A 17096-nucleotide genomic window follows, 5' to 3' on the forward strand; every position below is an offset into this window, starting at 1 on the left:
AGAAATCCCTAAGCAAGTGCTCACTGTGCTCAGATCTCCTTTGGGAGGCACCTTGCCCACTTTCTGCTTAGTTATAAAGGGTCTCAAATTAAAGGAGCGCTGTAACCTTTTGGTTTAAGCCAACACTGTTGTCTTGATCAACCTTCCCTGGGAGCCTCTAATTGCCTATGCAGGAGGAGAGGTCAGAGTAGGTCTGAATGTCATTATTATTACAGCATGGCAGACTTCCTTTTTGCCTTTCTGTGTGGGTGAAAGTTACTTACAACCCATCGGACTGCGTCACTCTTCCGTTGAGCAAGAGAGGACATTACTGCATTTATTCACCTCTTGCAGGCAATTTAATACAATAGCAGGAAAAGGGTAAAAAGTGACTTACGTCTTGAACCCTGTGGTTTTCTAACTGGTCCGTTCCCTCTGAAAAAGATCTGGAAGTAATTCACCCAACAAATTTAGTAAATCAATTTGTCTGGATCACAGATTCTATTCGGATAATCACTGAGGTCTGTTCCTGAAGCTCCCTCACCCACAGCAGACAATTTGGTTACAGTAAAAGCACTGACAATAGCAGGACAAGGAAGACAAGAGATATGGTCAATGTGCTAAAAAATGCTGCTTAAACCATCAAATAGTACTATGTCTGAGAATTAATTGCAGTCTTCTACTGCAATAGGTGGAAAAGAGTAAAAGGCAAAACATTGAAAGGTATAAAATCCCCATATCTTCCTGGCTATCAACTTAATGACTATTAATGTAAGAGCAAACAAGCACCACAAACATCCTCTTAGTTATTAAAACACGCATATGCCTTTTGTCACACCTGTGGCATGTATTATTAACTCACCCAAACGCCTGTTCAAACAAAATGACACGCAACACCACACACAGTGCCACTGAGAAATATGACTCATATATGTCTTTAAACAGCAGTGTGAATTAATGAGATACAAGAAATTTGATTAAACCATGAAACACAAAGGGACATTCTCCACCTGTGGCAATAGCAGCATTCAAGTGTTCACCACCGTCACAGAATGACATCCCTGGGGTTTAAAGGATTTATTGATTAAGACTGCACACCAAATTTATTGATTAAGACAGATCGCTGCACACCAAAGGATATGGAGAATCAAACATCAGCTGTAAAATCGTGAGGCGAAACAATGAGGATTTCCATAGAGCTTCTGCAAATGGGTCGCTCTTGCAGTGAGAGAATGACAAACTGTTTAATGACTCTCTGGTTTTCATCCAGTTCTTCTATATAATTTCCACTGCAGCAACGTGTTGTGGTCTGCCCCACTGCTTCCTTTACAATGGCTGTATTATGAATGTTGTCTAATTAACAGCTGTTGTTTCACACCAGCTGCAAAGCGTTATCTGAAGCTGTGCATACTTTCTTAAAGATAAGGTTCTGCATTTAAGATGTCAGTTTCATAAGTAGGATATACTGCTGCAGACTGAAAAGTAAATCTAAAATTATACTTCAACTAACGTGTGCATTACATTTTTAAAGACGCCATCGGAAAAGTTTAAACTGGCGGTAGCCGAAATTCTTGTTAAGTAGTTCGGTGCAAGTGAACTTTAAAAGTTATGTAATAAGGAATTAAATCAATGAAAATGATTATCACGTGAAAACACTGTAGATTTGTTTTCTTGGATATGAAGTTGAGGGTGAATGTACGTAGTGCGTAGACTATTAATCTGCTTTAACTATGTACAGTGACTGTGAAATATCTTAAGAAGCTAGTGAAAGCTTTATAAAATGTGAAACTACCCTGAAGTCCTCCTGACTGCCTTACCAACATTATATTTAAGCCGTTTCTTTGAAGGTTCATTTAAAAGCCATTGATCTGAATTTGAACAGATAGAATGAAATCTTAGATCTAAAAATGAGTGTAAAATATTTTTCTGGATGAATTACATTACCGATTAAAATCACTTGAAATCTGGTGAAAATCAGAACTCAAAAAGCCTTCACCCATTCTGTTCATTCAGTCAGCACCTTCCACAATTAACAGCTATATTCCCCTCAGTAATGAAGAAATTACTGCGTTAGTGCATTTGCACAATATCATGAAACTATTTCTGCTAACAAATGTCAAAAGTCATATATGTCATAGTCTAATAGTTTCTTTCAATGTCACAGCCACTGTTTTTGTGCTCACCACAAATATAAAGTCACCACTTTCACAGAAACCTTTGGGGAACATAAATATGCTGAAAAAAACAAACTTCTTGTTCTGCAGCTTGTTTAATTTACCAATACAGTAGGTCAACATACACAGGAAAACAGAAAAAGGGCTGTGTTACATGTTACGTATGTTCTTACCTCACTGAAAGTTACGTAAGTCCATCTGTATCGATGAACAAAACACGCTTTCCACAGTCAACATCCGTCACTGATTAATCATGGCTTGACAAGGGTTTTGAAATTTTGAAAAAATAAAAATGTCTACACAGGAAGCATGGCCTTAAGTTAAAAAAGCTGGTCTTCTCAATGTCCTTTCCTCATATTTTGCTCTGAAGGGGAAACTGTAACATCATAAAAGGTTAACTGTTTCTGTTTTGCCTCTTTTTAAAAAAAGGAGAAAACTAACATATTATACCTTTAAACTAAACATTACAGAATACTTCAAAATGAAAAAATAACTTCAAAATTATTTTTATAGTGTTCTGTATCTGAGGGAGATACAGTTTGACCTATTATGATCGTGTATCTTGTAAGGCAGTGATGTGGTATTTAACTTTTCAATACGTAACTGTGATATTTTGTTATTAAAATCTGTTTTATAAAATGGCACATTTTTTTCCCAGTTCTAATGGAAGGAAAGAATTACTGTACATCACACAGAAATAAATATAAAATGGTTTGGGAAAGTAAACATAAGTATACACTGTAAAAAAATCCACAGAGTGAGCGAAACGTATTGGAAAGCCCAGGACACACCATTGCTATGAAGATGCTCTGGAGATGACAAACATGAGCTGTGTAAGGGTAAAGTCAATCTTTTATTCTAACCATTACACAAGGGCATACTGTTTTATAACCTGGACTAAGTTGCATCAGTATTACAAGTGGGTAGCTGCGTCAGTCAGCATGCGTAGGCCGCAAAGGAAGAAGTAAAGGTTTATTCCGTGCTGAAAAGAGAACAAAGTTGTGTTCCTTTCTTCCTGAAATTTAATGATTAAACTGGCTACATTACCAAGTATACATTCAGTAGTGTAAGGGATAACACGGAACCAATACTTTCTGTAGTACACCGATTGGTAAAAGTCACATGGACAGAGACCAGGCAGTAACCCTTCACATAGGATATTAGGGATTCAGACGGAAAGTGATCTACTTGCAGAAAGCGCATAACAAATTCACTGCTGACACTTGTTCACACTGTAAGAAAACAATTCCAACTTCTTAAGAACGACCATTTGTCATTTGCGGTGTATGGCCCCATCGTGAATTACAGCTGTTGCACTTCAAAAAGTTAAGAACGTTTAGGTAAATAGGTAAATAAACAAAAATCATTATCCTGTACAATAAAATTCAACAAAAACTTAATCAACTCCACAGGTCCAACAAGTACACTACTGTAAGTGCAAGGATGCAAGCAAGATACATTTAACTGATGTTTCGAAAGCTTACCTTGAAGTCCTTGGGTTAGAAGAAATGGAAATATCACACCCATGTAGTGTGGGTGCCACTGGAAAAACAGTCCCATTTGGCAAACAGAATAGTAAGTCACAGAAACAGAGAAAAGACCAGTAAGAAAGTGTCACTGATTCTAACAACTTTAGCACGGAAAATTGCCACCAGCTGTAGAATTTCACACCTCAGAAAAGAAGACGGTACTGATTTTTAAAAAGTTTTTTTTCCTATTGCTATGTAATTTCCCTTCTATGCAAAAAAAGCTACTATACAATGCATTCTGCCTTGAGCTCTTATCCAATACATACCAAGCAATGCAGATTATCTACAGAAAATTAACACTGCATAAATCATTATAATCCAGGGAAAATAAAGAAAAAAATATCCAAGTTAAGAGTAGCAGGGTCAATATAATCGATGTCGTGACAACCCCAAGGGAAAAGAAATATAAAATTTAAACAGATTACTCATTAAATTATGAAGATTGCAAAAACATTACTAGCTCTGACCACACAATGGGTGCCTTTTATTTTATTAGTACAGTATTGCAAAGGTAGCTTTTATGACATTTCATAAATACAGGATACAAATACTTAAATCTGTAATAAATTCCAGTCACAAACAATCTTGTGAAGCAAGATTTTCAAAGATACTTCTTGTCTGGCAGCAATCGAGCATTTTCTATTTATGACAAAAAGATTCTCAAAGTCATCTGTGTGACCCAAAAAGATGAATCTACTGAAATCAGAACTGCCCATTCATTAAAAGCTTTAGCTTCAAACAATATCTTGAAATGAACACATTTGGAAAAAACAAGAAAAAAAACTTTACAATCTTGTCTTTACGGCTATAATAATAAAAAACACATGTAAAAACAAAACACTGTAACTAGTTTCCCAACCAAAGGTCTCTGAGAATGCTGGCTTCCCTATAAATTAGTTCATTGTGATTTGCAGAGCTGAGATTACAGTATATGCAAAGTACCACAGACAGAACGAAAGCAATCTTTTAAAGGCAGAAGGACAAATCAAAAAAAGTCGCTGAAACAATGTCTACTGTATATTTCACCCGATACAATCACCAGAGAAGAGGAGCAAAAAAGAAAAGAAAATGAGAAATGGCTTCTTTCCAAAATGTATTTCAGTTCTTGATAAAACTGCCTACAGTCCACATTTACCAGAATGGGATACTGCAACAAACGGGCAGCTTCCTTAATCCCAGAGAGCAGAAAAAGTATTGCAGGACACTAGTTTAGATAAGGCCATCTTAAATTTGGGGTTATGCTAGGGTAGTTATAATTGTATCACAACTGTATGAAAGCCATCACGAAGAAAAACTAAATAAAGGTACTGAGACCTAATTAACCATCAAGTAAATAAGAAACCCTGTGAGAATTTATATACAACATTTTTTTTATTTCATGTTTCCTTTCAACAGTATCTACTGTATGTATACAGAACAGTTCTAGTAGTAAAATACTGTATGCATATGGTACATATTTTACTTTACCCAGAAAAAACAGGATTAAAGGAAGTTTATATCACTTTTGGCAGCTAAGAGGCAATATTCTTTTCCAAATCCTTTCATAAAAAGGAATAGTGCCATTTTGTGCGACAGAAACACAGTGTCATATGTAACATTCACAATGTCAGAGGCCTCTGCTGCAGACTATTTTACACCAGAACATGTCTTATCTTGGCTTTGAGAAACACACTCGTTAAAAGGGATAGAAATCCTGACCAATAAGCTTGGCTGTTCCAGGTGACATGCCAGATGAGCAGATCTCTTTAGCACAACTCATCAGTGACTCCTCACCAACACTTTGAACGGCTATGGAGAGGAGCATCGAGACTGAGAAGTACTGTGCTTGTCATCTCTTCACAAGTGAACTGTAAATATTTGTTCAGTGTGAGATGATAACAGCCGAACAATGCACAACAAAGAGTCAAGAAAAGATGAAAAGTAAGTAAAGGTGTGGAGATTAAGGACAAGAAATAGTTTTACAGGTCATCTAATCTGGATATTCACATTCATTTTAAAATAATAAGCAGTACGATATGAACAGAAACGTTTGCTCATGGCTGTCGATTTCCATCCAGGTCTGTCTACATCTCTTCCTCTGCTCTGCCACAGAGAATCGCAGACATCTGCTGGTCTGTCACCGTCACATCCCTGCAGAGCCCCATAGCCCGGCAGAGGTAGACTGCAAGGATGTGTTTGCACTGCAGGAGGGGGGTGAAACACGCACACATGTTCATTTCCATGTGCCGCAAGCAGCTCTCCATTACTGCCAATACCAAAGGGCAGAGACCCTCTCCAAGCACAAACTACACAGGTGCAACAGTTGTTGTCCAATGGCATAGGACACTCATCCTCAAACCTTCTAGTTTGTCTGGTTGTAACAATCATTCAACAGAAATAAGGTATTTCTTCCTTTCGCCTACAGTGTTGGCACTTCCTAGCCTGCTGCATACCTTAGTCATTCTTTGCGTGCGGAACAATGTCATAGTTTCTATGACTAAGTACATTTTTTTTTCACTTCTCGATATTCTGTTTTTCTGAGGTTTTAAAGTTGCAATCCTTCACTTTTGCCTGCTTTGTTTTTAAATTAATCATAACTGACCAGAAAGGGGTTCTGCTTTTTGTGAGTCCTAATAGTTCTGTCATGACCTCTTGAGCTTGTGAACTACCAACCACCTTGAAGCCACAGTGTCAGGCACACTTCTATACACAGCAGAATTTTGACCTTAAAGTCATGAACCCACTGCTTCAAATCCAATTCAATGATTGGCTCAAACAAAAACATCAATCAATTTAAGTTTTTTTCAAGTTTCAAAGTTTCAGGTTACATTAAGTTAAAGTGGAAAAAAAACATTCTTACAAAGTGTCTCATGGCTGGCTGTTGCTTATTTTGTGAAAATAAAAGATTTGCAAACCAGTGCACTGTGTTCTGTGTTCCACTCTGCGAGGAAATCAGAAAACACCCACCTACGCTCCCTCCACACCCCCACGGAAAACCTGATGCATATGTGATCTCATTCGATTACCAAGCAAGGAGGGGACTCCAGCCCATGAGCTCTGTCAGCATAAAACCCAACCACCTTCTTTACCAAAGTGAGCCAACGGGACCACACCACCGGTCTTTACATGAGCAACATGGGTTACACACCCTGAATGTTGCTGTAGTGATAAACCAATTTCAACACTTAAGGCAGAAGAGTCCGCTTATTCATTGCGTGGAAAAATATTAGTCTGTTCTGTCTCCATACTGCTAGGAAGGTGGAACAGAATCTCAAGAATATCTGAGTTTCAGAGGGGCCAAAACTAGGGTTGGTTTTCATTCACCTCTCACACCCTCACTATTTTCCTGCCAAATTAATCCAACAAGACTAATATTGTTATGAGTATCTCAAAACCAGAGTGTCGACCAGACTTACCAATGAGCAACTGAAGGAATTTTCCTTTACCTAACTTTGGGTGTATCTATATGTTTTTCTTACTCCCTGGTTTTAGAATGAAAAGGATCATTCCAATAGCGTCAGACACCTGGTCAGACCAGCACCCATCTCTGTACCTGTTCCTTGGAAAGCGACTTGTCTGGAGTAGTCTTATTAAAAGAAGGGGATTTACCAGCAAGCTGTTGTTTCTCCTCAGCACAGAGAAAGTGAACGACGGACAGGGACAGTAGTGGCAGGAAGAGTAGCAGGTGTACAGACGCCCAGAGCTTCCCACCACCTGAAACAAAGATGAACCAGAAGCCACTTCAGTCATCTACACCAACCTACAAAAGAATACTGTGTATCCCATCTGGAATCCAAACTTCAGTTGTTTTTCTAAAATGAAAGAAAGATCACCTGACCTCGATAAACTGCCTGTTTACTTAACAGATACGCAAGACAAATGACCGTGGTATTTTCAATGACAAAAGAAACAGGAAAGGTTTAATCCGTGCTGAAAAGAGAAGAAAATAAACAACGCTTCGGCTGTGGAGCCTTCTTCAGATCCTACTACTTTCTCATAATTAATACCAAAAAATACATAAATACCCTTTATTTAGGCTCACCCTCCTCTCACTCTTCGTATGTCTTTTTCTGCAGGTTTCCAGCACTGTCTATTATGGTGTTACTTGCTAAAATCCACAAAGTAGGAGACAGAATTGACGGAGTAAAAAAAAATAGGATTAAGTATGAGCTTATCATTATAAAGCAAGTAAATGTGATTAATTTAGTAAAATAGAGCAACAAGCCTGGCGGGGTAATAAGTTCGTCAAGTTAGTCTTTTCTGTGCTTTATTCTCTACACTGCAAAGAAAACGTCTAATTTGACTTAAAACAGTCCTCACAAGATAGAGTGCATGAAATCCCATACTCAAGGTGAATCAAGAAACAATTAGAAGGAATCCAAATGTGAACTTCTGGTTAAAAATATTTTTTTCCCCAAACTACTTCAGATAAGTATAATGTGGGTAAAACGTATTTTTCCAGTTTGTGACCAGTTGTACTGTATAAAATTTGCTGCCAAAGTATCTGTAATCAGAATGTTTACTCGCAGTGAAATGAAAGCAAAAAATAAGAATGGTTACAAACGAGAGGAAGGGAGGCTCCTCGACACCTCTAGCCCGTTGTATGGTTAATTGATCCAAGTATCCCATCCAGCTATTTCTCAAAAGACGTCAGGGTATCGGCTTGAACGGCATAGCTGGGTAGCTTGTTCCACACTCCCACTACCCTTTGGGTAAAGAAGTGCATCCCGTTTTTAAAACGAACTTCTCCTTTCACATGCTTTACTGTTGATTGTGTGGAACTCCCCTTGACTGATTTTGCCAACGCCTTTGAGAGTTTGGATCTTGGATCAGGTCCCTTCAAGTGTTCCATGCCCAAGAACCGGAATTCATTTAAATTGGAAAATATTTTAATTGCTTTTGGAAATTGATCTTTTTTTGGGGGGGCAATTAACCTAATGAAAAGGGACTCTGAATTCACACAAGATGACAACCTGAAAATCCAAAGGCTGTTTAACTTCCTTCTCATCTTAATTCATATGACGTTGCCAGCATACTAGGTCCACACCAGCTACCTTCTGCTGTTTGGAAAAATAATTTAAAATATATTCGCAGGAGAAAAACTTTCTTATAAGACACCATCCTTAAGAATCCTTCCATTTTAGACATGTCTGGTCATTTACTTTTCAACAAACAATACATTAAAATGCTTTGATCATCAAATTCACCAAACGCACTAAAGGTTTGTTTTCTGAAAAACAGACATACAGAGACTCAAGATTGCTGCTAGAAAGATGTCCCAATCAAACTGGCTCGATGGTAGATAAGGTACAGAATAACCACTGAAGAATACAACTTCCTCTCATTTTCTATCATAACAATTACAGCAAAGGTGCTTTTTCTGGCTTCTTTAGTCAAGGCATTTATCAAACAAAAAGATCTGATAAGAGCTTTAGAATTAAATAAGACTAAAAGTACCCTGAAGGAAATATGTGTTAAAAAAATGGAATGGCTCAAAAAAACAGATATAGCAGTATGTAAGTAGAATCATTGTGTTCACAGATGCATCAGTTTAATCAAAATAAATGATGCTTTTAGACCACGTCATGCACTGCATTTAAGCAGAAATACTTCTCAAAACTGAGTCACAGATAATCAAGTTTGATTTTAGGTACCTTCTAATACATTAAGACATACAAATGCCACCAGATTAAAAAGGTTATTCTTTGCATATTAAACAACAGTAAAATATCTACTAGTGAAACGATGTAATCTACTACAAACCAGAAAGTTTTTTAATTAGCATGCATCAAAATGACCACATTAAAAAAAAAAGAATAAATGTTTATAAAAGGGATTACTAAATCCAGTAAGATCATCTCAGTTCCTAGAACAAGCCTTGAGCTCTGCAACACCACACGGTACAATGTATTTAAAGACTTTGGAAGCCAAGGGAACTATTTAAAATACAGTTGGGAAGGTCAAGAATGTGGCGGAGCGATAAGTTCTCCATCACATTACACAAACAGCTGCTATTGTCCATCAGGGAATTCTGAACTCTAGCATGTGTGAGAAGGAGAACAAGAGATAGAGGTTTCTCATCTCCTCCCTTGTGCATGAGCATGATGCTGTTGTTGGAGCCCAGATGTACACATTTCGCACTTCAAATAACCTATCTTGCAATACATGTGGACTTCTTTAAATTGCACAAAGAGATTCTGAAATGTTACTCAAAAATGAATTGGACGCATCTAGAAATGGTTAACACTGGGTATGCCCATTTAACCGAAATTACTCTTTCACATTGTTTTTATTTCAGAGGTCCAAGGGCAAAAGAACTGCAAACAAGAATTCTGCTAGTGAGGTTTGTTTTATATATGTAGTAATGAATATCGCCCATAAATTCAGCCCTCTGGCAGTTTAAAAAAGCAAGAAGGGGATCTTGGATGGTTTAACCAGTAAAGGAGTTTGCCTGAACGCAGGCTGATCTCTGGGGTCACGGGTTCGAATCTGGGTTGTTTCACAGCCTTGGTTCTTGGGGAAATAGTGACTTTCTGGGCACCTGCAAGCTTGAAGATATATCAGCACGAAATAACCTGGTCTTCCAGCAGGATCCAAGTGCAACCTTCCAAGTGGAAGGCAGCGCGGCGCTGGGAGTTTTACGAAACAATGAACAGCTGTGACAGGAACACGTGAAGGAGGAGCATGTCTGACGATCCTCAGAGTCAAGAATTGGGAGGGATATACAATGGGGGAAAAAAAAGATTCCAAAGGATAATCAAACAATTCAATAACCAAAGGTATGAACGCATCGATCCAAGTTCACATAATAAAAGGAGATAAAAAACACAAAGTGCCATCTTTTACTTATCAATCACACTTTCTTTTTCATATAATAAACCGCCTAAACTACAACACACAAAGGAATGAGATTACTCTGCCAAGCATACCAGGAACAGCTCCCATGAAAGCAAGCCTGTGGTGGACAGTAACAGCATTCCAGGTAATGCCTCATAAAAGGCTTTCTAGAAGCTAGGAAGCAGTTTTGCGCATCATTGACAGCGGAGAGGAGAGAGAGAGAGCAGTTTTTCCATTTCTTTCCATTAAGCCACAGAGGTCAGATAAACCCAGAGAAAAACGTCACGTGTGTCTCAGAAACCCTGCTAAGAAGAGGCTCGAAGGCAATGAAGAAAAAAAACAACACACAGCCTGGAATGTATCTGTTTATCTCATTAAGCACAACCACACTTATACTACTTTCTCACGTAAGCAATTACAGAAAATAAGGATGCAGGGCCTTGAAAAAAATAACAGAGGCGATGTCACTGGTCTACTGTAAAAACAGGTTTCATTGTGATTTCATTGTGGTTTCATTTCAACAAGATCCCACCAGCAGCTTGGGGAATGTAGCACAAACAACAAGGAGCCCAAGTCCCTGATGTGTGCTGTGTACGCCGTATATATTAACACTGAAATAAACCCTGCTGTTCTTATTCCTTGCAGGAAGACATAAACGTACAAAGGTTCCCTTGTGCTACGGGATCTTGGGAAACAATTCTCTAGATACCAACGTCCCCTTTCTGCTTTAAAAAGGAAAAGCACTGCAGGGTTGTCTTAAAAACCAGGCTTATTTGCTATTCTGCAGAAAGCAATATGCTTTTCACAAGCTGATAAAGCAATTAAAAAAAATCTCAAACGTCTTTTGACCTCTGTGGAAAGAGTCTGCAGTCTGGCATGCCACGACACAAGCCGGACATCCGTTCTAACTCCTCTGTGGAGAGCTCTTTGAAGTATCTCAAACCGACCGCACACAGTCCAGTTAAGGCCTTACAGATCAAATGTTATTTTTCCCTGCAGTTAAATTGCATTTCGGACTGCCTCCCGCTCTGCTCTGTGACTACTCATGCAAGACTAGTGACACACTGCAAAGGAGTCAATGTAATAATTTGTTTTGGCTGCATGGCCATCTCCTGTTACACAGCACCTTGGAAATTAACCAAGCCCAAAGGAGATAACATGAACACGATAGGAATTAAAAACTGGCAGTTCCATTGCAGGCACAAAACTGGCCTGAACTAACAAGGACGATGAAGAGTCTGTTGCTTTTCATTTTTTGTAGCTAAATCTTAAAAAACGCCCTACACTAGCAGCATCAACTCTTTTAAAATTTAAAAAATGGTTTCAAATCTGATCAAGCAAATGCATATTTTTTGAACGGTCCAAGGTTTGGCTTTACAAGGTGTGATATTTAATGGATAGGGACAGTCTGAACAATAAGGGAAGTTCAAAAGCTGTGCATGTACAGTAAATGTAGTAAAGGTGAAATGTGACACACAAAAACTGTTCCTTCAAAGCCTCAGGAACGTTAAAGAAATACAGAAATAAAACCTTTGTATTCTGAGGCCTTCTATTCAGATGAAAGTTCATTAATATACTAGTTATTAAATTATTTAAGAGTGGGGGAAAAGGCCAGCTTTTTCATTTCATCTCTTGGAAGTATAAGAACATAAGAAGTTTGTTTGGTAGTTAGTAGCTAATTGATCTAAGGATCTCATCCAGCTGTTTCTTGAAAGAAGTCAGGGTGTTGACTTCTATAATATGCTAGGGTACCTTGTTCCAAACTCCCACACCTCTCTGTGTAACAAAGTGTGCTTCTGTTCTTGGAAGGACATTTAAATGTACTTCCAGGCAGTTTCCATGTGTGCCTTCTGTTTCATGTTACACTGTTGAATCTGAAAATGTCCATGGGGCTGACTTTGGCAATGCCTTTGAGAAGCTATACAAGAAGGCAAAACGAGAAGTTCCCTACGACAAGAGGTTGTCTATTCTCTGAATTATTCACTGAATTCAAGATTTCCTATCTGCCTTTTTTCAACCTCGGCCTCCAAATAAACCCCAACTTCATCATTCTGTTCTCCTCCCCACTGAGAGGTGTGTTGAGTGCACTGGTGCACGACGGCTGTCATTGCATCATCCAGGTGGGGCTGCACAATGGTGGTGGTGGAAGGGTACAGCGCTTTGAGTAGAGTATGCCGGAAAGCGCTATATAAATGTAAGGAATTACTACTACAACTACTACTTCACTGAACACCTCTGTAAGCATGTAATTCTGAAACACAGTTTCCTAATACTGTTCTCATTAATTCTGAGTTCTGTCTTACTAGCAGGTCCAGGCCTTCTGTTGAGCAGACAAAACTCACCTTGCTAAGTAAAGCATAGGTACAAGGAACTTTCAAAGGAAAATAACTGCTACACACAAGGAAATGTGCTTGGTAGCTGCCTTTCTGGGATAAATCAAGATTCATGTGATGTGTTTCTTCTCGTTTCACGCAATCACGCATTTTCATTAGTGAATAACATCTGTAACTGGCAAAAGTAAGCACTTTTCCTGGAGTATTTCAACTACATGTTAAAATTAAAAACAGCAGAATTCCACATCTCCACAACCAAACCCGGAGGGCACATCTAAATCAAAAGAACCACTCCAAGTACTGTACCACCTCGCTGTCGTAGCATAAAACTTCATGTGATCTCCGTTTATTAACAGTAACTGCTGCATAAACAAGCAAATCTTCTTTGTATAAACCACACCTCCGTCAAACAATTAGAGAAAACAGGACGGCACTCCTACGCATCTATAAAATCCTCCAGCCAACACTGCTGGAGATGACTGAAACCTGTGCCTGAATAAGGAGCTGGGTGAGGGACCGAGGCCCAGATCGTGGGCGGACAGGAGATTGGTTTGCTTTTACTTCCTTTTAGAGCCTAAAGCACAAACTATTTCCCAAGCAGACTGCGCATTCAGGCAAAAAAAAAAAAAAGCTTCTAACAAGGACTGCTCCAGATTTCCAGGTTCCTAGAAAGGGACTGGGACAGTCAAACCTGAACTGCACGTGTCCATGTGATTCAACTCTGATGTATGATTTCCTGTCATTCGAAAGGGAATTTTTTTTTTGGGGGGGGGGGGGGGGGGGATTAAACCAAACTTGTTGTTAGCAGGATAGAAGGGTCTGCAAAGCAGATAAGCAGATCCCACAAAACTGCCCAGCTGTATTAATGGGTACAAATGTAAGCTGCTTTTGTTAATAGTAACATTACAGTATATCACTTTTTAATTAATGCCATTACAAGGCAGCAGTTTAGCCCAGAACAATGAACGAGCTGTAGTTTCCGAAAGGTCTGTGCACTGTGTTATTATGTCACATCAAATATTTAAGACAGAGAAAGCGCCAAGCTGTCTACAGTGCAGATCTGCTGCACTTTTAATTCCCTACAGTCATCTTACAGACGACAGGTGCCGCAATGTCGATGGCTGTGTGAGCACGGAGGGATATTTATCTCCATTATAAGGACACCTCTTTACATTAGTTGATTAGCATTCATTAAAACCCCCTACGGCTGTCTGACTGTGCAGAGTAAAAACACTTCAGGCTGCACCTTTCCTTGGTTGACAAGGGTGTCTTTACAACTACACATCAGGAGTATTAACGGCCTTTGTGAAACAAACACTTCAAACACCGACATTGGGACCCCTCTACAATTTGTGACCCCATAAGCTTAGCTGTTGTTTGCCTTAAACAACGCTCAAATTGAGCCTGGTGCAAATCAGAATGAGAAAACCAGAGCCACCAAATCAATGAAACTGTAAAGAATTTCACACGGCCTCAGCGTCTACGTAAAGAAACTTTTCACACAGACTTGGCACTGGACTTTACTGCTTGAGAGACGAGTACACTCAAGTTGGACAGAGGACGGGGAAACAAGTCACCTAATAAAATTCCTCAGGATTTTTATTGGCTCCAACCATGAACCTACAGTATACGCTCTCACAAAAAGATGGATAAACGTCCAGTTAAGGACAAAAAGACATTCACGTAGAAATGAATTCTAACTCACTGCACGTCTTACTCATGGCTTGTTTTAAGAATGAAACCTAAAATGGATATGAGTCAGCATCACGAACACAAGTTAAAACTTCTAATCTTGACACGAGGGAAGAAAAACACCAACAATACAGATGAATCATTCTACTTAATATCGAGACTTTCAGGAATAAAAGGCACAACACAAACAGCATTTTCAAAACATCAAACAGAGCAGAGGTGCACAACAGTATATACTGTAGCTCAACGACTAGACTACAGTCCGCTTTCAAACACTGCCCAAACAGTACAGACAGTCCCAATGTAAAATAATACATTTCCATAGATTAAGATTCTATGCAGCAGAAAATCAGAACACAGCTGGCCACAATTATGTCAAGAGAACCAAAATGTACAGTTAAGTCACAAAAAAAGAAAAAATTAACTTAGACATCGCAAAATAAATATCTTGTCCCAATAAAGCAACTCTCAGATTTTTCTTTGTCAGGTGAGGATAAATCAAACACCCACAAGCACAGGGCCTAACTAGACACTTGAGTATTTAAAAAGACACTTGCAGGCTACTCCTGTTATTATGTCTGACTGGTTTAACAATACAGGATTTTCAGTTACTGTAAATATAGCAACTTCCCAAATTTACAACAAAACAGCTGATTTTGTAAAGGAGGAAGAAGTCAGACACATGGAAACAGACAAACTCCAGTTTTAGGCCAAAACATTTCTACGAAGTAAGACAGTTCTCTGATCATGCTTTTTATTTTTCACTTCCCTTTTTGAGCTTGTACAGTTATTAACTGCTACAAATTCAATGTTCTCCTATCTGAAGTCATTGGAAATGAACTCGGAATCAATGTTTTCATGGCACGATGGAATTAAATTAAGACTTGATATTAGAATAAGTGCAGATCAAATCTAACAGAACCAGCTGGTCTGACTTTAAGAACACTGCCAAGTTTCAGCCACCGATTCCTGGAACCCATTTAAGAAGACCGGGGGTGGTTTCCAATTAATCACAGATTAAAGCAGTGCAGGCTCCTGTCCTTCTTGTTTAATTCTAAAAATTCCTTTCCTACTGTTCTCCTTGGACCCCACGGGATACAGGATATACAAAACTGGCCATTTCTGTCCTCTGCGTATGTGAGGACCAGAAAGTGAACGTGCTTTTAATGAAGCTTGAGAGCGGAAACACTTTAGGACCCCAACTAAACTGAGCTCCACAATTACATCAGCCGCCCCCCCTCTTCCCTGCTCTAGGAGAGTCGTAAATCCTGAAAAGGGCACAGTACCTCTCTCAACACCTGGCTGGCAGGAAGGGCTTCTCAGACAGCATTAGTGGAGCTTCTAACAAGAAAGGGCCCTTCTCATGCAGCTTCTCGTGAACATTTTCCACAATTAAGATCAAGAGCAAATTAATTAGCTGGCAAACGCGAAACATTGTGAAGCATTAAAACCTGCTGTTACCTTCTTTTCAGATTAGCTTTATAAATGACGGATGCACTGAAGACGTGTACTGTAACCAAATGAGGTGTTAAGACAGGGCTTCTCCTAAGCAAGCAAAAAACACTAAATCAAACCTATTCAACTACACCTAAAAAAAAATACTTGCAGATAAAATTGACTTCCCTGATTATTTTTTTCATTTCCCAAGTAGAAACACTTGCTGCATACAAATTATGTTAAAGCACCATTCTTTCCTATGTCAGTATGCTGTCCAACTACCACTTCTCAGTTTGAACTGCATGCAACATTTACTTGGGATTCTGCGGTTTCATTAAATCACTGTTTTTTTTTCAAATGGGTTTCCACTGGATCGCCTTTTATTGCGTTTTTTCTGAATTAGTATGGCTTTTTTTTTCCAGTGGGAAAATAAACCCAGCACGCATCGTGAACCCACGTAAGACAACCCCAATTCGATTGAGAAGAGGTCATTTTTTGTTCAATGGCTGCATGGCAGCAACCCTTCGGAACAGCATTATTTTAAGCATTTCAGATGTCCGGCAGTGGGAACACTGCTGCTTCCTTTAAAAAGGACGCTTGCCTTTTATCACCATCATTCATTATGAAAATACTTCACAATGTAAGGCCAAACCAAAGAGGCCTTACAGGAATCCTACGCAAGACAGAATGGCACTAAGGCCCAGAATAACGATCCCTGGAGGCCCAGCTTCTTTATAACTGAAACGCCTTTAATGAAAGTTCTTGCGCAAGTACTGGGACCCAAGCCAAGTCTTGCTCCAGTGATGACGTCCACTACACGAGGTGTGCAACCCAATCATCGAGCACACTCACTCCCCCTCTGTCTCCATACAGTAGGTGTGTGCTCCAGTGTTAGCTCAAAATAGAGTGTTTGCGTGGAGCAAATACAGTGAAACTGACAAATCTGGTAAGGAAGGGTCACTGCAATAACAATTTGGCGGGATACAAAAGAATGAGCAACAGAGGTCTGTCTTCTAAGCCAAACAGTTCTGAAACTCTAAAGGAACGACCAGATGTTAAATAGACGCTGGCGAGTAAAAAAAAAAGGACTGTTCGTATGAAGAGTCTTCATCCGTTTATTTGCCCCCATTTCATTT

General features: G+C 39.1%; 1 protein-coding gene across 3 annotated transcripts in view; it reads right to left on the bottom strand.

Moving 5' to 3' along the window:
• The window catches only part of zswim7 (zinc finger, SWIM-type containing 7), a 53322-nt gene that overhangs the window by 25840 nt on the left and 10386 nt on the right, over positions 1-17096 (bottom strand). For 2 of the 3 annotated variants that reach the window (XM_088616046.1, XM_088616044.1), the window contains exons 5-6: positions 7271-7375; positions 4157-5862 (exon numbers count right to left, since the gene is read on the bottom strand). In XM_088616046.1, the coding sequence (XP_088472172.1) occupies positions 5746-5862; positions 7271-7375 (222 nt within the window). In that variant the 3' untranslated portion in view covers positions 4157-5745. Of the gene's footprint in view, positions 1-4156; positions 5863-7270; positions 7376-17096 lie in introns of those variants that run through there. The other variant, XM_088616045.1, reaches the window with a different exon arrangement.

Source organism: Lepisosteus platostomus, chromosome 22 (genome assembly GCF_059453375.1).
Source record: "Lepisosteus platostomus isolate fLepPlt1 chromosome 22, fLepPlt1.hap1, whole genome shotgun sequence".
NCBI classification, from domain to species: Eukaryota; Metazoa; Chordata; class Actinopteri; order Semionotiformes; family Lepisosteidae; genus Lepisosteus; species Lepisosteus platostomus.